General features: G+C 40.2%; 1 protein-coding gene across 5 annotated transcripts in view; it reads right to left on the bottom strand.

The window, feature by feature from the left end:
• Positions 1-27545, bottom strand: part of APP (amyloid beta precursor protein) — a 199456-nt gene that overhangs the window by 51783 nt on the left and 120128 nt on the right. For 3 of the 5 annotated variants that reach the window (XM_064726330.1, XM_064726336.1, XM_064726361.1), the window contains exons 7-10: positions 18794-18961; positions 13184-13317; positions 3575-3649; positions 3238-3396 (exon numbers count right to left, since the gene is read on the bottom strand). In XM_064726330.1, coding sequence (XP_064582400.1) covers positions 3238-3396; positions 3575-3649; positions 13184-13317; positions 18794-18961 — 536 coding nt within the window. The remainder of the gene's footprint in view (positions 1-3237; positions 3397-3574; positions 3650-13183; positions 13318-18793; positions 18962-27545) is intronic. The other 2 variants (XM_064726344.1, XM_064726352.1) reach the window with 1 other exon arrangement.

Genomic DNA, 27545 nt, shown 5'->3' with positions numbered 1-27545 from the left:
ATTTCCTTCTTCTCCTTTAAATCTGTTAAATCACTTTTTGAGAATGTTCACTTTCACCTTAATGTTAAAGATACCACTGTCCTGGTATTTAATCTGGTAAGCTTTCTTGGTCTGCAGTTTGTCTAGAATGAAGGCTGAGATATCCAAAAGAGCTGATGAGACAACCCAGAAATAGACCAAGGCGTGGAAAATCCTGAGTGGTGTGGGAGATGGGAGGATATAGGCCAAATCCTAAGGAATTTTCTGGCACTTGCCAAGTGAACAAATACCAAACCCAGCTGAGGCGAGGAAATACCCAGAAGAGAAGTGCCATGATGACTCCAAGGAGAAAAGGATCATTACAGTGAGCTGGGCCCTGGCTTGTGCTTATCACACACTGCTAGATACTGTCGGGCAGCAGACAGAGGCAGGGGGGGCAGGAAGATGTATCAGCAGCTACCCCAGTCACTCAGACTGCACCTAACATCCCAGCTACTCAGGCTGTAGCTAAACCAGATGGTAAACCTAAGCCTGTAGCTGAACCAGACAGTGAACCTCAACCAATGGCTGTTGCTGCTACCACAAGAAGCAAGGAACACAAAACCAAAGTCAATCGGCCAGTGGATGATCATGATCCAAGGGAAGGACTCTCAACACCAATTACTGACACAAAGTCAGAAGTCACTATTGCGTCTTCTTCCCTGAAGGCCCTTAGTGGCCTGAGAAAATGCCCTAGGAACCTGCCACGGACATATTTTATGAAAAATCCTTTCATTAGGATCTTTTCTCCTGAGAAGCTGAGAGGTCTCAGAAATGAAATGTAAACAATAATTACCTGCTGCTGTGGAATGCAACAGGTGCATCTTTGATTGGTCTCATGTGGTTGTTTCTAATTAATGGCCAATCACAGTCCAGCTGTCTCAGACTCTCTGGTCAGCCACAAGATTTTATTATCATTCTTTTCCATTCCTTTCTAATCCTTACAAGCTTTCTGATGAAATCCTTCCTTCTATTCGTTTTGTATAGTTTTAATATATCATTTCCTTTTAATATAATATATACCATAAAATAATAAATCAGCCTTCTGAAACATGGAGTCAAGATTCTCATCTCTTCCCTCATCCTGGCACCCCTGCAAACACCACCACAGGAACCCCCTTAAATATTTCCTGGGATACCTGACCCTCCTTCCAAAGATGATATATCCTCTTTTTATTCCTAAGTTCCTTCAAAACCTCCTCCTCTCTTTCAATACAACTAGACAAATCACCCTGCTGAATTCAAGGTCAGTGTTTTCAAGTGCTTTGGCACGCACCTGATCAGCAGTTCAACACCTCAGCTGTCATCAGCTACAGAGCACACAACCAAAAATTGCTGAGGCAAGGACAAGACCATCTACAAGACTGAACAAGGACTTCTTTAAGGACATTATAATTTAAACTGTTCACCTCTGTTATTTTGAGATAAGTCCCTGTCTGGTAGCACTTTCAGCTAATGTTACCACCATGCTTGCTGCCTGCCCCTTTCAGAATTATTAGGTTTTGTAGGACATCTACAGGACATATACTCAATATAGGACATATACTTAATAGAGGATGCACTTCTGTCTTTCAAACAGTACCAAACTTATTTTTACTGGACTAATGTCACCTTTCTGGCCTGGTGCTCTCCCCCGACACAGGAAATGTATCAGTAATTTAAATGTCCTGGGAGCTGACGACAAGCTGCACAAGCACAAAACACAAGTTTTTCTGGTCCCAGAGTCACTTAACATTTTTTCCCCTTGCAGCTGAAGTTCACTTTGTGTCCTCTGCATTCCACATTTTGTCAGCTGTAGAGACCCTTCTGCTGTTATGTGTGGTCCCCATCATACCCTTCAACAACCACAGATACCTGAAGAACCAAGCTTCCGGCCTGACACATACAGAGCTTGAAATCAAATAATTTTACTGGGGTGCTTTTCAGACAGAATTACATTGGTACAAGACTGAACTTCAGAGCAGGAAAGCTTGGCTCCAAAGCCAAATGTGGAACCCTACCTTTGGTGAACTACCCAAACCCACAGTGCAAGAAGGCAAACACGACCTGCAGCCAGTCCATACACTTACCTCAGCTCTGAGCCACAGACTCCAGCTACTTAAAAGAAGCCACATCCCAGCTTATAACTCACTAATCCATCTCCTAATGAGTTCAAGACTTTCACTACCCTCACTGCGGTAAAAGGTTATAACATGCTACTCACATTCAGACCAAGTAACATCCTCTACCAATTTAACATCAAATAGCTTCATTTTCCACAAATTACTACTGCAAAATACATGCAAACTCTACACACAACTATCCTGAAGTCACCCCTCAACAGTTTTACCTCAGTGAAAGATTTTAATTTTTACTTGGTGGACACAGTAAAAGCAAGAGAGTTTTGTATCACAGGATGGAGAAATAAAGTTCAATTATGATAACAGTGATAAAGAACTAAGAGAATGATCACTTTTCCATGGTCATCAAGTACGTAGATTTCTCCTCAGAAGGAAATTTACTGAAAATATGTAACATAATCGTGTTAGCCATATTGGTATAACTCCCTTTAAGGTCAAATTCACTAAAAGATTCACAGTGTAACAATGTTTTTTTCCATCTAGGAAGTGTTCAAGAGGCCAGAGATACATAAAACTGCTTTCTCACGGTCTTTTTGCAAATTCTCTTCCTCTGGAGGTGACCAGCTATTGTGGTATTGAAACAGGTATCAGAGGTATAAAGTCATTAAATACCACTCAATCTGCATTCTGAATGTACATGTTTACACCCATCAAAAGCAGGCAACTTGGAATTGCTAGTGTGCTAACTTCATGCCATCCAACAACCCTCACAAGATCCTTCACCAAACACTTCAACAGTTCAACAAACAAAACAAAAAATCACAACCATCCTATCTTTAAGCTCCATGTTGTCATGATGAAGTATCGTAATGTGCATTACTTGGAGGGACACCATCCTACTGCAGGATCTGTGAACTGCTACAATTTCTGACAAGCAAATCACTTCCAGGTTATTTGCTGAAGTATCTTTACTATGCGTCTATCCACCAACAGGTATTCACATGGGGAGCTTGTGTAGGCACTTAGGCAAACTGTCTGACTGCTGTCACAGCGAGCTCCTGGCTCCAGAGCTGGACTGCTCCTGGGCACATCTACATTCCCCCCAGGACAACTGCAATGGTTTAGACACAGCTGGCAGAGCCTGTGGTGTCCCACTCACCCTGGGCGGGACAGTCTGCAGGGCTGTGATGTAGTTCTCCAGAGCAATGCGCCGGCGGTCGTTCAGCATGGCTTCCACCCGTGCCATGTGAGTCTCCACGAGCTGCTGTCTTTCATTTGCTGCTTCCTGCTCCAGTGATTCCACTTTCTCCTGGAAATGCTGAAAAAAACATCAATCACAACAGAAACAGAGAAGACATCAGCATAGATGGGAAAAAGAGAGCAGAGAATAACATGAAATCTCCGTAAAGTAGATTATTAAACTTCATCACACCCAGCACCCTTTGAATCTTAACTGGGGCTCCAGATGGTAAGGTTGTGGTTGCACTTTTCCTTACCTGGATGACAGCTTTCTTGTCGGCCTTTGGCAAGCTCTTTGCTTGGCGTTCTGCCTCTTCCCACTCCCTCATGACCTAATGAAGAAAATAAAAAGTGTGACTTTGCTATTTTCCTCCCTTGTCCCACAGCTTAGCAGCAGCCAAGCACTGCAGCTCTAAGAGGCATATTTTTACATTCCTCTCCTCCTTTAATCTCTAAATTAAAAGGCAGTTACAACATTTTATGAAGGTAGGATCCTGTTATTAAATTAAAAAAAGACAGTACTTGTGTGTCTGAACACTGTGTCAAGCTCTCACAACTCCCTGTGAAGGAACACAACCAGCCCTCAAGGAAGGGAAGTGGAGATCTCCATGGTAAACACACCAACCTTTTTCCTCTCAGCCAGAAAGAAAACTGATTCCACTCTTTTTGTCCAAGGGTGTAAATTTCACACCTTGAACTCGTTCCAATTGAATCATGCCACCTTTTTTGGCACCATGAAAGCTTTTATTTATTCAGACTGCATCACTGGCCTGAGTAGGGCAGATCAAAAATTACGCATAATTTGTGCTAGTCCAGCTATTTGTCCAGAAACAGGGGCTGTAGAAACACTTCCAAGAACTGAATATATATCTCCAGTACAACACTGTCAGAAAAATAACATAGGACATCTTTCAATGTCATTTCTTTCAGCAAAGTGAGAAGCCTCCTCTTCCTGTAACACAGAGCAGTAGTATTTCAGTAGTCAGGGAGAGGGTTAACTTGTTGTCCATGAGATCTGAAACCTTTCTGTCCTCTGTAGGCATCACTCATTTCACACCCAGACAGCAGTCTCTTCAGATAATACATTTTCTATAGGAACAACTGTTCCCACTGAATGAAGTGCACACAAATAGGTGACTATTTATGTGCAGGATCAGCATGATAAGAAACCTATAAGCAATTACTCACAATGTGCATTTCCTTTCCTTCCCTTCTCAATAAAACACACACTTTCACATAATTTAATAAAAATTGTCAAAATAATTTTTTAAATTATCAGAGTCCACATGGACAACTGAAATTTTACCAAGACCAATACCAAAGGCATAAGAAGTAACACTTGCTGTGTCTCATATTTGCAAGTTGAGCCTCCAGCACTCACCTCCTATATCAGGCTTCCCAGTTTTTCCACACACACCAGACACTGCTAATCAGGCTCTCTGATGAGCAGACTGGAAAGTGCTGGTGGTGCCTAAGGGTACCTGGCTGAACCTGTGCCTTTAAAAAAAACAACCCACAGAGACCTGAGCTCAAAGGAGACTTCTGCAAGTCCCAGGCCTTAAAATGTAATACCTCTCAGCTCTATACAGGGTTGTAGGATTACCCAGCAGGCTGAAACCTACACTACAAAACAACTCACTGTATGGGATTTTGTTGCCAAGTTCTAATCTTCCTTTTAACCCCAAACCCTAGAGTGTATCTCAAGACAGCAATATATCAGTTATGGTAAAAACAGATCATCTCATGGTCAGCAAAATTATTTATCTGTAAGAGATTCAGGCCTCAATAACAGCCCAAAAGAATGGAGACTGATCTTTTGGGAAGCTAATGGGGTGCTGTAAACTTTAAATTTTTTTGGTGAAATTTGAGAAATTGTTTTGCCTGCTTTTTGGCTGCACCAGAGGCATGGTTAGGCAGCAGTTAAAAGCAGAAACCAGAAACTAAATAGTTAGAATCACAGTCTTTATCTCACCCCATTCTTTTACTGAAAACTAAACTGAAATTTAAGTCCCAAGAACTGTACTCCAACCAATGTAACTGTCAGCCTAAAACTGCCTCTTCAGTTTACATTATCTTCTCATCAGACAATACCCATTGATGTTAAATTGAAGCCAAGCTCTAAGGCAGCAGGAAAACAAAATTTACAAGGAGTTGTAGCATGGAACTAATGACAGAGAACACGATGGGCAGAGCACTGAGGTTAGAGGTCACCCCCCACCTGCTGCTATTGCAATATTTTGGCACAGGAGATTTCACTGATTCTCTGACAAAACAGAACTAGATGACAATAACTGACACCACAATTTAGAGCACAGTGATGTGTTCTGGAAAAAAACATGTTAATTCCCAGAGTGCTGCTGTGTATTCAGTGTGCATTAAGCACTCAGGTCTTAATTGTGCTTAGGTCATATGACTGTGGGGGCTGAGAAAATAATTCATGCACATAAGCAGCATCTTTCCAGAGACCTGAGATGCCACTGATGGCAGGATGTGTCAGAGACTGAAATTTTATGCTTTTGTCTATTATAGCAAAAGTACATAACAAAAGCTGCACAGAAGACCATCCAAGCCCACCCTGAATGGGCCTCCTGACTGAAACCCTGAACTGTGAGTTAAACTCCCTAAGGAACAGAGATAAGAAAAGTGACACTATTGTTCAAAGCATCAGGAAAAGCAACCAGGGAGGGCCCAGCCCAGCACCTTCAGGGGTGGAGGCCACAGCCCCAGGCTTATCTGCTGCCAGGCTTGCACAGACACCCACCAAAGGGGGGACGAGGAGGGGTTTGGGTGTATGTAGAAAAAGTCTCTGGTGAGAGGCAGTGAATGCCCATCCTCCACTGGGCAGAAGAGCCTGGGGTCCCTTCACTCCAGGAAAAGCCACATCCATGTGAAGGACAGCTGAGGGGGTGTCATGGCCCATCAATGGCACCCCAAAGGAGTCCCCAGACCCTGCACCAGAGCACTGCAACATGATGAAAGAGGCCCACAGTGTTGCAAGGGACATGTCAAAGCTAGCACCCTCAGGGCAGGCACCTGGACATTCCTACCTGGCCCAAACGTATATTAATCCATGGGATTCTGTACTTTTTGTCACCACCAGGGTAGGGGATCCTCACCACCAAAAAGATGTGATGGAGGAGAAGAATGAAATGTCATTGGGACCTTCAGAAGGGTGATATGTGTCTACCCAACCCCTGTCACTCTCTCCCAGTCCCTCACTCCCTATGCACAACTCTTTTTCTATTTCTTTCTTTCATCTTTCTTTCTCTTTGCCTCTTTTACTATTAAATAAAATATATCAAGTTTTTTTGGCAACAACATCTAACCTTGTTTGGTTTTAATCACATTTTTTGGGTATATTTAAAACTGTCTTGGGTCTGATCCATTTTATTCACAGAAGCTTAGTTTGCTTTGGTTTTCTGTGTTATGCCAGATCATGACAACCCCCAAAGGAGTCCCAAGACTCTGCACCAGAGCACTGCACGTGATCCTACATGATGCAACAGATCCATAGTCTTGCAAGGGACAGTGTATAACTGGCTCCCCTCAGGGAGGTACCTGTGTGTTCCCACCTGCCCAAATGTGTATTAATCCATGGGATTCTATGCTTTTCAGCAGGGGACCATCACGTCCAAGAAGATCAGATAGAGGGGACTAATGATATCATTGGGACCCATGGAGGGTGATATGCTTCTACTTCATTTCTGTCACTCTCCCTGTCCCTTTCTTTTCTTTTCCTTTTCTTTTCACCTCTTTCAAATAAAATACATCCAATTTTTGGTATCAACATCTAACCACTTCTGGGTTTTATCCCATTCTGTGGAATATTTGAACCAATATTTGAAAATGAATATTCATGGTTCTTTCTGTTTTACTCAAAGAGTTAGTTCTCTTTGCTCCTCTGTGATTAGAGAGGATAGCAGCAGGATGTGAACTTACAGGAGGCCCAGAAATTATGGCATTAAGCCAAATTATGAACTACAATGTTGTGCTCAAGCTTGAACATTGGCCTAGATTAGCAACTTCATGATTTTCTTCTTCATCTTCTTCCTTTCTGTCTTAAAATCACATCTCTGACATCTGCCTAACTTTTTCACTCTGAAAGAGCAGTTATGGATTGTCAGAACAACAGTTGCCTTGCCATCTTTATCCCCCAAACTAACCTTTTGCTAAACCTCATGACAAAAATAAGCACTGTGGGTAAGGTGATTAAGAGGACCTTTGGCTACACCAGGTCTGTGTCTGTCCATTTTATTTCATTAAATCTTTTAAGGCATGGAAGGCAGGGTGATAAACTGACAGCCTATAGAGCTAGTTGGGAGGAAAGTAAATTAGTGCCTCAGAGTTCAGCTCTGGTGCCACAAAACTGAAAGATTTTGGGGAAAAAACCAGAACTACACAGCTGTTTGCAGAAAGAATATTCCTGTAACTACTGTTGTGATTTGAGTGATTTTTGTAACTGAGAAGAACTTCAATGCTTGAGAGCATCTGTGTGTGTGTGCTAACCAACTGAAGGTACAGCTATCCATGGGCCATGCTACCACCCACAGGGAACTCCTGCTCCCACCAAAGGTTAAAACTTCATTTGTGAGTGAGTGATTTGTGAGTGAGAAATAAGCCACAGTGCTACACAGAGCCCCCAAGAGCAAGAAGGAGAAAAAATTCCCCAGTTACATAGGTGCAAAAGAAGGCTAAACTTGGCCTCTGCACGTACAAACTTATTCTGCTCTGTTGACAGCACAGACCTATGAAAAACATACAGATTTAGGGCTCTTCAAGGGTTGGAGGCTTTGTACAGGGAAAACAACAGCTTCTGTTTGAGATATAGGCAGCAAGCCATTTCAAAGTCCAACTTCTTCAAAACTCAGGCCTTAGAGAGCCTGGCAGATGCTTTTTGAAATTGGGCTCTAAAGGACAGTAGGAGGGAAAGAGGCAGTATGGAAAATGTCATTCATTATTAAGAGATGCTAAGTACAAAAATTTCATTATGTATTGAAGCAGCAGAATTCATTCACTCCCATTTTTTACACTAGGGCACAAAATCATATCTGCAAGAGAAGAATTTACGGCAGGCATTTGGGTTAGCACAATCAGGCCAGCAGAGGTACTTCCCTGAAGGTTGGCTTAGTAAGAATGGTTCACAGCCGTGCCAAAAGGGTGTCTGTCTTTGTCAAGGGCTTTTTTTCCACACTTAAGTCTTGATCTTTTTTCTGGTAATATCATTAAACTTCTCCAAAGAGTCCTGATTACAGCTGAGGGGGGTAATCCTATTAACTGGACAGTTTTAAGGAAGGAAACAGGCTTCCCATACACTGCAGTAGAGATGGTGGAATCTAAGCAATACATGAACTGGTATTATTTAACATCTTTGTTGAGGACATGGAGAGCAGGAATGAGAGCAATCTCAGTCAGGTGACACCAAGGTCAGTGGTGTGATTGATACTCTACAGGGCAGGGATGTCATCCAGAGAGACCTGCACAGGCTTCAGAGGCAGGCCTGGGAAAACCACAGGCTCGAGTTCAATAGGGCCATGTGTGGGCTCCTGTACCAGGGCTGAGGCAATCCCAAAATCAGTACAGGCTGGGCAATGAATCAACTGAGAGAAGCCCTGGGAAATGAACTTGAGTGTCCTGGTGGATGACAAACCAAATATGAGCTAGCCATGTGTGCTCAGAGCCCAGGAAGCCCAGTGTATCCTGTATCCAAAACACCACGGACAGCAGGTTGAGGAAGGCATTCTGTCCCCCTGCTCTGGGGGGTGAGACCCCACCTGCAGTGCTGCATCCAGCTCTGGCACCCAACACAAGATGCACATCAATCTGCTTGAGTGGGTCTAGAAGAAGACCATAAAGATGATAAGGATGGGAGCACTTCCTCTGTGAGGCCAGGGTGAGAGATTTGGGGTTTTTGAGTCTCGAGACCTTCAGGGAGAGCTTATAGCAGCCCGCCATTGTTTAAAGGGGGCCTTCATGAAGGCAGGAGAGGGGACTTCTCAAATCATGTAGTGATAAGGAGGAATGGTTTTAATCTGAAAGAAAGTAAGTTTCAATTCAATATTAGAAAGAAATTCTTTACTCTGAGGGTGGTGAGGCCCTGGCACAGGTTGCCCAGAAGTTGTGGATGCCCCATCCCTGGGAATGTTCAAGGCCAGGCTAGATGGGATTTTAAGCAACCTGATGTATTGGAAGGTGCCCCTGCCCATGGGAGGGGGATGGAACTAAATGATCTTTAAGGTCCCCCCAACTCAAACAATTCTGTGATTCTACAGTGTCACTGAGACTAAAAATCAGCTGAAGATGTATTCAGGATGTTAGGGCAACTAGCATTCAATGATCAAAAAAAACCCCAAAAACGAACACCAGACCTGTTCAGGCTGGTTGAGAACTGCAGTATTTTCAGATGTTTGCTTTGGAAATAAACTTCCAAGAAGCAAAACTATTCTAGGACACAAGGTGTCATTAAGTTCCTATCATAAGTATTCTACATGCTACAATTCCAAAAATATCGTAGACAGCCAAAGGAAGAGCAAATTTAAGACATGAGGACGTCACAGGATGTCTTAGGAGAGAAATGTATAAATATACTGCTCCCCTGAGTAAAGTTTGGTATCTGGTTCATCAGGCTATTTAGCAGCAACTAATTAAGTAAGGGAGCTGTACAGCCATTAACAAAATGAAAAGAGAAAGAGAAAAAGGGGAATTGTTCCAAAACAAGAAACAAGAACCATGACACCTTGCAATCAGTTAACATAACCTCTCCCTGTTTTCTTTTGGAGAACAGCAAACATTTAAAGGTTACACATGCATCAGTGATTGGCTACCCCTCTTTGCATGGGAATACAGTTTTCCTGCTATTGAGGCTGCATTATTAATTCTTGGGAAAAGCTTAAAATGTGTATTAATGTAATTCTCCTTACAGTACTTTCTGTAAAATAGGAAAGTTTATAAGCCTTGTTGCTTCAGGTCTGGTGCAGAAACCTTCAGGATCTGTAGTCTAAAGAGATGGACACTTTAGAGCACAAGAGATTGAAAGAATCTGAACCAGGTGCATCAGGACATCACAGAGTCAAACTTCCCTACTAAAATCTTTCATGAGCTGTGAACTATGATGTGACATAACCACTGACAGAATCTTGGTCTCTGCTTGTGTGAACATCTTTATACAAAAGAAAAAGAAACACAAGTTGTCATAATTTCATGGTAAATTAAGGGAAATCTCAGAAAAAGGATATGCAGAATATTTACATTTTCCCTGATGACATGTTTTAAAATATTTCACTTCAAGTTTAGTGATAAACTTACCTACTCCTTAGATAATTACATTTTTCATGTCAGCTAGAATGCATCTGATTTTTTTCTTAGTTAACTGACTGTTGCAAAATAAGGTGTGCACCAAACCCATTACTATTTTAACACTAGACTTCTTATTAAATGAAATAAATTATCTGTGTTTTGTGAACAAACCAATCTATTTCAGATTATGACACTTATCAGGATTAAAGAATCACTTGATCATTTTTTCTTTTTTTATTAGAAGAAAAATGGGCATTTCTGCTGCTTTCTAAGCCTCCAATTTTCAGCTTTGAAAGAACTGGAATGAAAAATTTAAATTTGAATTAAAAAAAAAAGTTTGGTACAGCTGGAGGACTTGGCCAGTGACTTTCATTTGTTACCTTTTGTTTTTATTGAGAAAATAATTGACAGCAAAGATGTGACAAAGTTAACTTATTCAGCACTATTTTTAACATAATAAGTAAGAGTTCCCCAATAATTTTATATATATTTGAATTTTATATTAAGAACATACCTGATTTAATATAAAATGTAAAAGCCATTTTAAAATAAATTGCCAGAAGAGGAAACCAGTGCTATTGGACACATATGTTTATGTCAGGAAACACAGAATGGTGAACTAGCTGGCTTTTCTACTAGCATCTACTATCTTTAAAACATTTGACAGGTTAACATGGAGAGGCAAGTTATTATTTGTACAGTATTGAACTGAAGTTTCTAAAAATTCTCTTTCCCTTCTAGATCTTCCCTGAAGATCTTTCTGATCTTTAAAGCTCTGCAGGGGATCTGTGTACTTCAAAACACATGTCCTATAAGAGATGTGATTTCATAAGCAGCTTAGGCAAGTTAATGATTACATTTTTTTAATGTACCTATCATGCTTCTTTTAACCATGGCTGTCTTAGGTTGCTGAACTGGCCAGAGCTGTTATTTGACTTGTTTTTGGAGGACTGACATTGCAGGAGGGGCAACTGAACGGCCTCACCCCATGTGTGCCCAGTGCTGACAGGAAGAATGGCTGGAAATGTGCTCATGAGGGCACCAGCTCCAGTTTCAGTCCAACCTCTGAATCACACCCTGCAGTTGACAGGGTCCTCCAGATGCTCATGTTAACACAGAAAATACACAGTTCACCCAAATACTGCCCCAAATTATGCAGCTTAAGCTTTACATACCGGGATTTTGGAGAAAAACGTGGAACCACAGCGAGAATCTGAAGACCAAGGAAATCTGCACTGACTATCCTTTGCTTTCAAGAAACCCACCTCAACAGCATTCTTTACAAAAAGGTTGTCTCAAGGGGAAGGAATGATGGGGTGGTGACTGTATTATTCACCAACCCTCTGCACGCCTAGCCAAGGCAGGGTCTCTCTTCTGCTAGGCAGGCTATGTAACCTTTTTTTATTCTCCGGATTCCCTGTCCATTAAATTGTCTCTATTTTCTCTTTTTAAAGAGGAGACAGATTGTTTGTGCTTCAACACTTCCCAAGCAGATGAGGAGCACCTATCTTCCTATCTATGACATGTCATATTCCATATTCTCAGTATGTGGCTTGCACCAATTGGATGAGTGCTTCAGGTAAGATGAGCTACCCAATTTATTAGAGAAGTGCCAGGCACAGCTACAGTACCAATAGGCATGGATGTACAACAAGAGCTTAATTTTATTTTCATTCAAAACATTTTATTTTCATTTTTGGAATAATATTTTAGCACAGAACTAAAGACTAGTAATGTATCAGTAACAGACAGACACACTGAAATCCCATCAAGGGAACAAGTTATAATGAAAAAATAGAGTAAATTAGCTGCAAGGGTATATGAAGTGCATCTGAATTATACTACATTCATTTGTTGTGCTTTTTTCATTCTCAAAATATATGCTTTCCTTTAAACCTCTAATATTTTTCTTTTTTGCTATTAAAAAAGAGCTGTGACTATTTTTATTGGCATTGCTATTATGAGCCCTGTTTCTGAGAGAGTGGGTAGCTCATCACTCACTGGATTAGAATGTGGGTACAGTTTCACAGCTACACAAATCTCTTTGGTTGAAGGGAAAGAAAAGGGTTGACTCAGTTTGGATTTTTAGTTCAAAAGCACCAGTTTTTCCTCTTTTCTTTGACTTTAGATGCATATCATGTTACCTTGATGCTCAAAACCATTAGATGAATAAATGTGATCTTACAATACCCCCAGGGCACACACAGAAAATGCTCAACACCACTGCCCTCAGCTGCTCCAAGGGAAGGACAATTAATAGAGAGGCCAAGTTCTTTACTTTGAAACATGAATAATCTCACAAGACAAACATTCTCCCACAAAGATGAGAGACTTTTTTACAGTTTTTTTTCATTTAACCCTTCTAGTAACTGTAGCAACTTATGGTGACAGAACCATAAACGTGTCAGACAGCTGAATTCTTAGACAAGAGTCAGAAAGGCAGTAAATGATGTTTTTACAGCATTGCAAACTGGCAGGGCACCTGGAATAAGCCTTGGGAAATAGGAAGATGAAGGATCACTTATTACTTGACAGACAAACTCACACACTCAGGAATAAAATCTCCCCCTTACCTGAGACATTCTTTCGCGATGCTTAGCTTCAAGCCTCTCCTTGGCCTTCTGGAAATGGGCATGTTCATTCTCATCTCCAGGTGTCTCCAAGTATTTGTCAACAGCATCAGGAGTGCTAGCGGCTGTGGTAGGGACTGATGTAAAATTTGAAGGTGGAGAGAGGGAGGGGAGAGAGAAGAAAAGAATTTCTACTTTAGTACAGGAAAAATTTAGATGGATTAATAAAGAACCATCTGTTCTAATTTCCACTGGAATACAGCCATCTATTTAGGCTCAGAGGAAGACACAGAAACAAAGTTTAGATGAACATGTTACACAGAGCAAGTACATAAAAATACATCAGGATTTCTTCTCCCTTTCTTAGCCCCTTTTATAAACCAGGAGAATCTCTGCAGAGTGAACAAAACAATGTTATTGAAACAGGTTAGAAACTGCTGGCAAAAGAAAAATTCCAAGTATGAAAAAAAGCCTGGCAATGAATAAAGTGTGTTAGCCACCAAAATGCCCTTTGCAAAGTTACATGCTTTGTACATAAGTTTATTTTTAAAAGATAAATTGTAACATATAAATGTGAATGCAAATCCCTTTTAAAACACTTATGGACCTCACAGTACCTAATGAAATACCTCAAATCCTTCCCTTAGCAACAGTGTGGCTTCACAGATAGTTACTTCATTTGTAATAACTTTGATTTAAAAAAAAACAAAGGCTGGAAATAATCAGCGAGCTTGCACTAACAGCCAGCCTTCCTGTTGGGTAACTAGGAGGCAGCTGTGACTGGTAGTGGAAAGGTTTGCATTTAGGGTAATTCAAGCAAAGTGAGCAACAGTCCCCTCACTATGCAGTATATCCAACCCCTACTTTGCAAAGACTGATTCTGTTTTCCTTTAATATGTTAGAATTTAAGTAGTTGGTATGGCATCAAACAACAGGCAGCTTGAAAGAGTTTAGTGAAATTCCTCAGAGACTCCTTGAAGAGGAAAAAAACCCACCCAATAAAACATATCATACTCTTATTATTCCTGATCCATTATTTTAATTAGAGGTTCTACTTGCCATCTAAACTATGTTTAATTTGAATTTTCTCATATAAAAAGCCTCCTGGGTAAGAACTTCAAGATACATTTCCTACCCATGCCCAGCTAGAACTTGGCAATCAAACCTTCCATGAATAACCTCCTTTTCACCAACCCTGACAAATACAATTTTGTCCTGCTGATATCCATTCAACATTCATCCATTAATGGCTCAGATCACACCTCTCCAAGTTCTTTGATGCTCTTCTTGACTGGGAGGAGGTCCCCAAAGCAAAACTTTCTTAAGCATCTTTGTGATACTCCTACTGCAAGGTCATTCTCTTTCAACTTATCATGAGTTTAAATATTTATGAGAGGAAAAAAAACCATTAAATTCTTCACATGTGGTTCAAATGAGGACAAATACAAGACAAAAGTATTTTCCTGAACACGACTTCTGCCAAGGTTATAAACAAGAGTCATCAAGTTCCACAGAGTAAAAAGAATCAAAACAAAAAATGCTTTGACTAGACCCAGCAAAATAAGTTACAGTAAATATTGTCCACAGCAATACCTTATACTAATTAAATTATTTGTGTTTGAAATTAGTAGTAGTCTAACTTTTGGATATGAAAAAATTTGCATTATTTCTTTTTTGAATCCTAAACTTCACCCACTTACTTATTAAAAGGTCTAGTACAAAATGCGTGGTTCAAAGGTGAAATAAAAGTGAAAATTTATATAGAGGACACTGTGGAAACAGAAATGAATCACTTGCATCTACTAAAGGTTGTAGTCAAAATTAACAATTTACAATATTACAAGCCACAGTTTGTTAATGCCTTAGACACTAGAAGTTGGCATGCAACTTTAGCTGCCAAAACATTTCACTTCTTGCTAACTAGGGAGATGTCAGCATCCCAAACAAACAAACAATGGATAAAGGAAATGACCGACAACAGGAGCATCTTCTTGTAAGCTGCTGCTGTAAAAGGTACAGATCTTTATTTGCAATACACCTCTGAAGAAAAATTAAAGTGGACAGCATCTGCCCCTTAAAAATCACTGAGAGATTTAGCAAGTTTGGAAGTTCACAATATTTACTCTAGAGAATAAATACTATTTTTATCTAAATTCACCCAAAAAACTGCTCTAAAATAATCAAAAACAAAACCACATGTGTCATAATTCAAACTTCCTACTAAGTTTCAGGGTTTATGTAAGGAAGGAGGGAACTGACAACACTGAACCCTGTTGGCTCCCTCTGCTGTGAGCCACAGAAATCCAGTATTGTCTTAAAATTTTAAAAAATCATTAATAAAAAATCATTTTAATGATAAAAATTTTCAAAAACTGACTGTGCCACCAGAGTTCAACTGACTCCCACTCTGAATGAGGAAGAAATGAAAAAACAGAGAATTCACTGACATCAGTCTCTGATGGCTGCTGCAGCTGCTGGGAGAGCTGTCTGAGAAATGAAGTACATTTAAGAAAATGTATTTTCCCAGCTTTTAAGTTCCTAAGTTAGGAATTAAACATTAACATAAAATCAAGATAGCACTCATTTAAAAAAATAAGACTTCCTGTAACTTTAAGAATTTTTAAAATGCAACAATTGTCAAGTAAAAAAATCTGTACAACAGATTACTTTTTAGTAGAAGACAGAAATCTTTCCTTTGGTAACAGCAATATGTTCACTTATTCTTGTCAATATATACTCATTCTAAGGCTATTAAATCCAAATTAATCCAAATTACCTGACAGATTCTATGACTTCAAAGAAGCCACTGTGGACAGCCACACAGTAGAAGTTTGAATCATTCTATCGAATGGAAGTCACAGACAGTACTGAACATTCTTATTAAGAATCAGCAGAGACTGAGCAGGTAATCTGACAGGCTTTAGGAATAGGTAAATCAGCCTCAAAGCCTTCTATTTCTAAGGCAATTATGTATCAATTTCCATGGAGTTGAATGATAAATGAAAAAAAATATGACACCTGTAGCTCCTACCCTACAGATAAATCATTTTCATCAGACCTTAGAGCACCAGTCAAATTCACTCAACATAGAGGGAGTTTAGGGCTTTGCATGACAGGACAGACCCACCTTTCCAGATCAAGGCAAAGAGACTTAGCAAGAAGGCAATAAAACATGCTCTTTTAAACTCTTTTTTTTAAGTGTTCAGGATATTAGTATTGAGATTTCACAGTGTATGGGTATTTGTGACAACAGAACATGCTCACATTTTGGTTCAGTCCACTTCCAATTCATTACCAGAAAATCTGACTCAAATCCCACACATCCGACACTTCCACCCTTTGCCCACTATACAAGAGAATCCTAATGCTATTCACTATTTCATATTACTCTGTAAAATCTAACTAGTTTATCCTGAAAAGCAAACTATAGCTAGACAAAGTTTAGCTTTAGCATCCATCTTTCCTCCTAAGAGAGGCTTCATTTTCGTTTTGTTTTAATAGAACACAAAGGAGCAAGAACAATCTGAACTTTGGAGAGAAAGGAAATAATGGAATAAATAATTAATAATAATGAAGTGGCATAAAAATCAAATACAAAGACTAAATTAAGGGTGATGGTGGGAGGAAAAAAACTACAGGAGAGAACAGGAGTGGCCTTGATGGAAACTATTCTCCACTGTTTTTCTTTTCTTCTTTGAGATTCGGGTGAAAAATGGTGTCTGTTCTACCTCCTTCAGCAACATTAGATTAGTACTAAACACAAGAAATCATTTCAGTGATGAAACTTTCTGCACTTCTATTTATTTTCATTACAATTTCTATTCAGCAAAAACATGAAGAATAAGGAGAAACAGCATGGTGAGACAGAAAGAGTACATGAAACTAAAAGAAAAAGTTACTTCAGGAACAGAAAATACAGGTGTATAGATGAGGGTATAGAACACACTGATGTAACATCAAAAAACATGAATAAAAATATAACTGAAATAGCTTAGAAAGTGTATCCTCATAGACTCAACTGTTGTTTGAGAAACTAGTGAAGGAAAAAAAAGGCAGAATAAAACCCCTATGGGAGATAAAAAATCAGTTTGAGTTGTGCAAATAAAGTCAAAGAAGCTCAAGTACTCAATCAAACTCTGCTGTCCTTCAAGAGAAAATGACTTAGACAAAAAATTTTGACTTCCAGAATAAACCAAGAGAATAATGGAAATTATAATAGTCTTGTCATTGTTTTATTGAAATGAATCTGAGGAAAAAAACACCCAGCCAGACAACAACTTCCATGACACAAAGCAGAATCTCCTGAGAACAAGACAAGATAATTTACCTTCCCAAAGAGAGGCTGCAATCAGAGACAAATCATGTTTTGCATCTCTGGAAACACCTTACCTAACACGGGAACTTAATGGATCAAAATGTTCCTCTGTCAGTAAATACATTAGACCTCACTCCAACCTCCTGCACAGATCTCTCCCTTCACTACATCTTCTGTCTGGTTGCAGGAACTGATCACAGTTCAGGAAACCTCCTCCTCACTCCCATCATGGCAGATTCCTCCACGTCCCTTCCCTGAAGCTTTGCCATGCACAGCTCTAGAAGAGCCTAAGATAAAATGCTGCTGGAGCACCAGTTCAGCAATCCTGGCTCCAGTACTGCTCTTGCTTCTGTGCTCCAATAAAATAGAGGTCAGTTCCTCGGCTCCATGACACACACAGTACCCCTTCATTTGTTTGTGTGCATTTTTAACCCTTCTACTTACTGGAAATGCTCCTGAAAAGGCCAGGTTTGGAAAACCTTTTGCTAAAATGAGTCCTGAGATGCTGTTTGTGTTCAGCTCCTCCATGTCCTGCGAGCAGACAGGGCAGTGAGATGTACTCACTCTTTCATGTCTCAGTGTAAATGTCAGGTGATGCTTTCCCAGGAGTACGTGCTTGCAAGGCAGATTGGGAGGAGAGTGTACAAGAGGCTCTCAAAACAGAACCCATCTGATAAAATTACACCTAAAATATCAGCTTCAATGGTGTATGGTGGAGAATGCCACCACTCTCAAACAGTGCAAACACCATTTTTTCAGCAAAAACAGCCGTTACAACATATGGTTGACTTAAAGTTTTAAGTGGGAGGTGACTTACATCCATGTGCACCACAACCCTTAGGGAAACATAAAAAAAATCAAATACCACTTCTCCCCTTTTTATTGCAAACACCCACAAAGAATTCAACCAAACAAATCTGGACATACACATTTGGAAAAAAACAAAGGTCAGAAATACATGAGAACACACTGTTAAAAACAGGAGCTACTTTTTGACTTACCTGATGCTACCCTAAAGTTAGTGTTTTTCCCTGCACATGCATTGTAAGTGTAGACAGACACATGAAACATCAGTACATTCTGACAGAGAACAGAGAGAAGATGGGTGCAAAGACCTCACCCCAGGAGGTGTTAAAGCTCTCAGCCCCCAACTCAGGGGGCCCCTACAGTGCCAAGAAGTCACCCACTACCACGCCAGGTTAGCGAGAGGCCGAGGAGGAGCGAGTGGTGAGCAGAGGTGTGGACAGAGCGCGGCCGGGGTTGGTTAGTGCGAGCCCAGCGCCGCGGAGGGCACTTACTGATGCTGCCACAGACCGCCATGCAGTATTCCTCCGAGTCAAAGTTGTTCCGGTTCCCGCCGCAGCCGCCGTAAAAGAAGGGCGCGCACTTTCCTTCGGCCAGGTCAAAGTACCAGCGGGAGATCATCGCGCGGCACGGCCCGGTCTCCGCTTGCTCAGAGCACACCTCTATTCACAGGAGACCCGGAGGAACCAAGTTTAGCATGGAAATGGTATTGTCTTGGCTTCTTCATTAGGTGTCTCTCTGTGTCCACGCACTCAAGGACACATGCACCAAGGTGGTGTTGTGAGGGATAGGAAACCTTTCCCCAGGGATAATGAAGGTAAATTTTGAACTGACACGGATTCCTGCCACAAAGTCTCCTCATCCTGCCTATATCTTATGTTTCTAGCAAGTTTATCTGCATATTAAGAGATGCTGCCCTGAAAGAAATGTGGAAGTTCATCTGCTTCCAGGCCAGAGGGGTACAATCACCAGCTGACTGGGGGTTTTGCCAATAGCCCAGGGCAGATTTCTGCCCAAGCAGCTTACTTGGTACCTGAAAGGAAACACCTGAAAGTATTGCTGTTCTTGTTGTTCATCTTGTTCTTTTTTAGCTCTATATACCCTCCCTGACCAAATTATACAAAACAAACCAATCAACAAACAAACAATTGTTAACACATTACAATGGAAAACAAATTCACTTCAGCCACCTATTTAAATGTAGCCAGTGATGAAGAAAATCCCTTTTGCAAGCCAACCAGCACAGGGTTTTTAATTCACAGTTCAAAGGCTCAGATATATAAAATTATTGCTGTAGCTTGAACCATCCATGGGAGGAAATCTCACCCCCAGTGAATATACCTACAGGAAAAAAAATTAAAATAATTTGTGCTTGTGTTCACTGTGAGATGCTATAGTCTCTGCCTACATTCTGCAACACAGAGAAATCTGAGGGAAGAACCAAACCACACAAATTAAAGGAAGACAAAGCAAATTCTGCCTGCAATTTGGAGTTCAGCCAATTACACATGTAAACATATAGCCTTTTAGCAATAATGTTCCAAACAGACAAAAACAGTTTTACCTTTCAATGTGCTGCACAAGTAATTTCAAATACACATTATATTAAACCAATAAACCCCTCATTTACTTTCATCCCACACACTACCTGGCAAACAAATTGCTACATTAAACTAGAGCCTTTTAAATTCTCTGCAAAAATTTGAATTTTGTGGAAATCACATTCCTAAGGTAAGAAAAAAATATCACTGCACTAGCACTGAAAATCTCCTGCATGTTCATCACCTCCCAAAATGTTGGCTGCAAAGAATCCTGCTTTTCAGTGTCTGTCCTGATCCATCACTTCACTATCCTCAGAAGCACCACTGCTTACAAACAGGTTTTTACTGTCCAATTGTCACTGGCAACATAACCTACATTTTCTTAAATATACAATACAGGTACAATTTTACATGCATTTAACTTATTCACGTATTCTAACTATAAATTATGTCAAGAATCAATTTCAGGAAGCACACATTTAGTGGGAGAGAAACAGATCCAAGAGTGTGCAACCATCAAGGATGTGCTAAAAATGCTGCACTTGTTCTGTATGAAGAAATTAGGGGGAAAAGAATACTGAGTTTTTTGCTTGAAGAAAAAACAAAATAAGTATCATTAATTGCACAGCACATTAACTACAATTAATTGTATATTACCATATGACTAATTATAGATAATTTTTAGTATACAAGTAGTTCTCCTGATTTATTTCAAAACCAAATCCAGCCACACCACCTAATTATACAGTCAAATCTTGACAAAAAGCTAGCTTTGCACAGTCTTGGAAAAGCTGTCACATGTAAACTACAAATTAATAGCGACTTCTGATATAAAACATACATGTACAATCAAAAGAATTTTTACTGACCGGAAATGTAATTTCTGAAAATACAAAGGGCTCAGAAATTTAGCCTTTCTTATTTAATGCTGACTGTGGGCTAGCATGTAGCCACACAGTAAGCCCCTTCTAGGTTTCCCTCAAAATATTTGTTTTGCTATACAGACTGATTTATTTTGTGCTGTTTTCAGGTTGGAAACTGTTTACAGGTTTAATCTGAAATTTCCTACAGGTACCTCTCCCACAGAAACAGCAACAGAGACTTGAATGTGCAAAAGCAAAGGTGCCCATCAGATCGGACACTGGAATTGTCTCATTGGTGAACTAAGTCACTTATGCACACAAAGATGCACTTGAACAAGTGTTCAGTAAACACTTGTTTATACAATATAAATACTGAGTCGAAATAAATACTGAGTTACATATTATTTATAAATACTGAGTAACATATTAAAAAGAGCAAGCCAGAAGCTTTAAAGCCCACTGTTGTGGCTGTTGACAGGCCCCCAGCCTGACCTGTCACCATCAGGGGAGGGACATCCTTCCCTCCAGCCTGCACTGCCAACCCTACTGCCCTTGGTGAGACCTGCATGGTACTGAGGTCACCACAGAGAGAAATGTTCTATTGTCTTCTAATGTTTATGACCTAAATGGGGAATAAACAAGAGAGGGGGAAGTGCTCTGGTTTAGTGTTTCATGATTGCTCTTTTTGAGGGAAGTGTGGTGCCAGCTCAGTCTAGGAAACGTGTCACTGCTGTCATTCATCCTTTTCCCGATGTTACCATGCCTGTCTGCCATTTTCTGTACAGAGCTCAAAGTTGCATTCCTTCACCTCTGCTTTGGGGTAAAGGTACATTTTTAAAGCAGCTTCTATTACTGGGCAATGGTCTCATCACTCCTGTTTGTGTGCCAGATACTCCTCTCCTGTGCCTCTCTGTATCCCTCTATATCCATCACTTTCCCTACACAAGAAAAAGCCACTGCATTTGGTTCTCAGCTGCAACACCTCAGCTGAGAAGACAGGGAAATGAAATGCTGAGATGAGAAATTTAACAGCTTTTCTTGGGCTATTAATTCAAACACCACTTCCCCTTCCTTCTGCGGCTGCCAAGTATAGCAATTAATGTCTACAGGGGGTGAACTACACTATTTTAGCAGATATTAGGAGCAAGTAGGCAGCATGCACTGCTGTAGTGGGTGGGTTAAGCTAAATGATTCATCAAAAAATTAAAAGCTGTCTTTGCTTCATATTTTAATTCTGTTGCTGAAAACTGAGGCCAAGATGAATTACTTTTCGCAAACATGCAATTCAGTTTTAGCTGATACCACAAATAATTTGCATGCAGTACAGCATCAATAATGAGCTTTGCTTTGTTCAAGGAACTTACTCACTCTTCCTGTTACATACAGGTAGAGGTATTATAAAAGAAAGCCCTTATGAAATCAGGCTTTGGTCTGCTGAATTAGTCGCTGGCCTGTTACTTCTTTTAACTGCAGCTAGCTAAGTTCCCATGTGAAGAAATCTTAAGAATGCATCCACATAAAAACCTATACTTATAGAAAAAAAAAAATGCACCTGCAATAAACAAGAAATCTGTTCCCTGAGAATCAGATAAGAAGATATGTAAACAATCCAAAATTAGGGAGATTTGACAGGCAGAATGCCAGTTACTAACCAATGAATTGAGTAGCAAGAAAACTACTAGCCAATTGGAGTAAAACATGAGGTGTGTGAAAGCTGTATAAAAATGAGTTATGTGAATAAAGAATAGGCTTTTCTGCATAAAGAAACTGAGTCCCATCTGCTTACTAATGCTCCCCTTCAAAGACAAACTTTTGCCTTTAGCTTCAAGAAATTGGATACAATTCAAGAGGACAAACCTTTGCAACAACTCAGGTTCATGAATAGGTTCTTTTAGAGTTTTCAAACCATTCTACTCCAGCAGTTAAATTTCTGTCATCCTGTGCGCTAAACCATAGATGTTAATATCACCATTCTCCAAAGCCTTAGACATGACAAATTACTTTTGAGATAATCAGGAAAATGTAAGGCAACTTTCCCCATTCCAAGCTTCTTGTACTTACTCCAGCATGTCAGGGCAAACCCAGTTGTTTCTAACCATGCAAGCACCACTCCCTGAAGGACAGGGCTATGGCAAAGCTTGTTCATTTGCTTTTAAATTAAGTAGTTGAATACTGAAAACGAACCAGTTACATTAAACATTGGCACAGACTGTCTTATTTTTAATTTGAAAAGCACAGACTTCAGCACCCTAGGAAATACAGTCTTTAAGTATGTGGACATTGATTTATACTGACTGTACAAAGTACTTCCATAAGCACTCATTTACCAAAATGCTGTAAGTAGAGCTCATTAGAATTTATATGCAAACATTTTAGATATTTTTGATGATCACTTTTTACAGAGGGAAATATAAAATATGATTCTGAGTGTCAGTTTAAAATTTTCATTACCATTTATTTCTACTGCTACTTGAAGAAAACCAATTTCAAATCAAAGTGAAATTATAATTTCTGTATTTCAAAATCTCAACTCCATGCTTTTTTTTCCCTTATGGGACTTAAATTCTTAACAACATTTTCAACTAAGAAACTGGAAATAAAACATGGGCTTCTAACAGGGAGAATAATTAAAGCTACATTTACATATTTCTATTACTGTAAATATCAAGCTTATCAATATTTTTTCAGGATTTGAATTTATTTACATCATCATGAGAACTAAGTTCATTTAATACTGGCAGTCAGCCCCAAATCTTAAATCAGAAATTAAATTTGAAGAGATCGAAGAAAAAAGGGACCAACAGGAGGAGTTAGATTACTAACTCTGACCTGTCTTGGAAATTGGTTTCCCATGTATAGTTTACACCTCTGAGAAACCTATTTACCTCAATGCTACAGAAGAAAGGGACCATCATGCTGACTTATAAATACTGCGAAGTCTTGATAAATATAAATATCGCCATGGTAATGGAAAATCTATTGTATTGATGAGCCTTTCTGTACTACAGCCCTGCAAGTTTGAAGCTGATATAAACAAGTACACAGAACAAAATCATACTGAGGGTCTGAACAAGCTCATGAGCACTGGTGTGTGTTTGCTGTCCATTCAAACTGTGTCCTGAACACCTCTTAAATGAGGACCTCAAACAGCTGTTTAAGTATATGGGATCAGATCTTTTATTTTACCATTTATATCTCGCTAAAGAACAGAGTAAGTAACCAATAAATGCAAGAGAGGCCAAAGGAGGAACCTCTGAAATGTATATCATGAGGTATATGCTCCCCTTCTTTGGGCATTAGTATATAAAACATCAAATTGGAGTAATTTTGGCTTTCATATCTTCAGGAATTGAGCTATAGTTTGAGGATATTAATATATATGCCCCTATATTAGTCTTTGTTTTTCAAACTAGCTGAGAAATATTAGGCAAGAGCACATGCACTTTTTCTTTCAGTTGTACTCTTTGTGTTCTAAAAAGGCACAATTGTTTTTACTCAATGAATCAATCAAAAGGGAATATTTGAAGATAATTTCACTGAAACAAAACTTCCTCATTCTGAATATATGGTTGGAAGAGGCAACCAAATTTTAATTTGAGTATTCAAAGACAAGAGCTAATTTCAGAAGAGGCTTTTGGAATTAGGAGAAGACAGCTGTGAAGCTGGCACATGCACTGGGACTAAAGTTGGTGCACAAGCTACACAATTGCTAAAATGCTTTTTTACAGAGAGAAGTTTAAAAAGCCAAATTATGACTTCTCAATGGAATACTGAGGACAGTTCCTCCAAAGCTGTTAAATACGCTTAATTGTAATTTCCATCCTGTGTAATCAAGATTAAATTCTCTCTATAATGTTTATTCTTAAGCTACTGCAAGGGCATATTTAGAATAGTAAAAAAAAATTAATGGTATACTTGCTAGAATACAAAGCCTTATAGTTCTGAAGCGGAACAAATATGTGAAAATATATTTTTTATTTCTTGTGCACAACGGAACTATATTTGGAACTAAAGTGCCATAAAGCTACCACTGCTGGCCAGAAAGCAAACAAAAAACTCAGCTTAATTTTAAATCCAGGGTAATATAGTTTAATGAATTCATGTGTTTTAGAAAAGGTAATCTTTCCATATAACATCACAATTCTGCTAACACGGCATGACAGTGAGTATGAGGATTAGCCTGGAAGTGCATTCCAGTCTTTTTACACAGCAAAATTTTCAGCAAAAAATTTGCAATTAATTACTGCTTCAGTATAATAATATGTCATCTTCTCTAGGGAAACAGATTCTTGGTAATTTTTTCTGGCAGGATGTATTTCAAATGAAACTACACTCCACCTTCCAATTTACATAAAATAACACTATTAGTGTGTTTAGTATTTCAGTACTTTTGCCCTCGACCCAAAAAGGTAGTACTGTATTACATCTCCATCAACAAGATCACCAGATTACAAAAAATATTTCCTCCAATTACAACATATAATAAAGTATTATATTATGGGAGAATAGCTGTGCTTTAAATTAAAATGTCTAATTAAAAGCAATAAATGCAAATCCATTAGGTTAATTTTATAAGCTCTCATTCATAAATTACAGTAGATGATCATTCTGAATGAAGATCTCATAGCAAAAAACCCCAGTGGATTTATATGAATGTGTACTACTTATATAGCAACCAATCATGTTTTCTTGATATGAAATGCAATCACACATCATCCCTCTCCAAATAAAGCACACTTAAAGCATAGCCCTGAAGGCAAGGAAGAAGAGCAGGGAACCACTACTGCAGTACAAAGATGGTAACTTTTCAAAGATGAAAAGTTGCCCTGGTAAGCTGTGGATGGCCCCATCCCTCTAAGTGTTCAAGGGCAGGATGGGAAAGACTTGGGGAAACCTGGTCTAGAGTGAGGCATCTCTGCCCATGGCAGGGAGTTGGAACTGGGTTCCAAATATTTAAGGTTCCTTCTAAACCAGACCATTCTATGATTCTATGGAAGTGAGGCAAAGCTATGGAGTGTGGAAAAAAACCCCAATTAATGTAGCATACATTACTAATATTGTCCCAAAATTCCCAGCTGACAGGTCTCGCAATCAGGGTTAATCTCTCTTGCTTCACAATATATAGTAGGAGTCACTGAACAGATTTTAAGTCTTTCAGTTAAAAATCTTCAGCAGAAAAACCACTCATGATGGATCAATGACACTAAGACCTACCATACCAACATCAGGCTACTTTTCTCTTGCTAGGAAACCGGCGTATGGTCACTCACTTGTAACTCCAGACAGTAAATACAGTCAAAATGTCACATGAAGCAGCACTGCTCAGATTGTTTCCTAACTTCCTAAAGAAATCCAGCTGAATTAGAGAAAGCAAACCCAACTGATAAAGGGCAATACTACACTGCTGGAGGAGGCAGGTGAGGCTTATGCTGCTGATTCCCCCATGTCTGTTGGCAGGTGTGCAGAGAAGCTGCCACATGTTTTGTTCCAGGCTGCTGGGCTGACCCCACTGCTCTCCTCTAATGGATTGACTATGATGACAGGCCTTTGCCACTGTGTCCCACAGCACACCCCTGGAAAAGCTGCAGCCCAGGGCTTGGACAGGAGCCCTCTGTGCTGTGTTAGGAACTGGCTGCATGGCCGGGCCCAGAGAGTGCTGGTGAGGGTGCTGCATCCAGCTGGGGGCAGCCACCAGGGGTGTCCTCAGGGCTCTGTGTGGGGCCTGTTCTGTTCAATATATTTAGTTATGGCATGGATGAGGGCATTGTGTCTTTCATTAGTAAATTTGCAGATAACATCAAGCTAGGAGCGTGTGTTGATCTGTTGGAAGGTAGGAGGGCTCTGCAGAGACTTGGACAGGCTGCATGGATGGGCACAGTTCAATAAGATGAAGTTTAATAAGCCCAAGTGCTGAGTCCTGCATTTTGACCACAATAACCCCCTGCAACGTTACAGGCTGGGGACACTGCAGTTGGACAGTGCCCAGGCAGAAAGGGCCCTGGGGGCACTGGCTGACATGAACATGAGCCAGCAGTGTGCCCTGGCGGCCAAGAAGGCCAAAGGCTCCTGGCCTGTGTCAGGAGCAGTGTGGCCAGCAGGAGCAGGGAGGTCATTCTGCCCCTGCACTGGCACTGGTGAGGCCACACCTTGAGTGCTGTGTCTGGTTCTGGCCCCTCAGTTTGGGAAGGGCGCGTCCAGAGGAGGCACCGAGGCTGGAGAGGGGCTGGGAACACAAACCCTGTGAGGAACCACTGAGGGAGCTGGGGGTGTTCAGCCTGGAGAAAAGGAGACTCAGGGGTGACCTTATCACTCTCTACAACTCCCTGAAAGGTGGCTGTAGTGAGGTGGGGGTGGTCTCTTTCTCCAGGCAGCAACTGACAGAATGAGAGGACACAGTCTCAAGCTGCATCAAGGGAAATATAGATTAGATATAAGGAAAAAGCTTTTCATAGAAAGAGTGATAAAGTACTGGAATGGTCTGCCCAGGGAGATGGTGGAGTCACCATGCCTGTGGATGCGTTTAAAAAAAGACTGGATGTGGCACTGGGTGCCGTGGTTTCGTTGAGGTGTTGGAGCATGGGATGGACTCGATAATCTTCAAAGTCTCTTCCAATCTCGTGATTCTGTGATTCTGATGGGAAGCACTAAGCCAAAACTGCTTATTCTTTGTTGTATGCCAAGAGAGATTGTTGTATGCCAAGACTAATTTTTCTTGTTCCCTCCTGTGTCCTTCTGCTGTCCTGTGCAGAAGGACAGCAGAAACAAAATCCCAAACAACTGCACATGATGGGGGAAGCAGTGCTGCTGCTTGCCTCCATCACATGCTGGAAAAATCACCAAGA

The sequence above is a fragment of the Zonotrichia leucophrys genome, chromosome 1, assembly GCF_028769735.1.
Source record: "Zonotrichia leucophrys gambelii isolate GWCS_2022_RI chromosome 1, RI_Zleu_2.0, whole genome shotgun sequence".
NCBI lineage: Eukaryota > Metazoa > Chordata > Aves > Passeriformes > Passerellidae > Zonotrichia > Zonotrichia leucophrys.
Note: the sequence above shows the minus strand (reverse complement) of the source record. Positions and strands in the feature narration are given on the sequence as shown.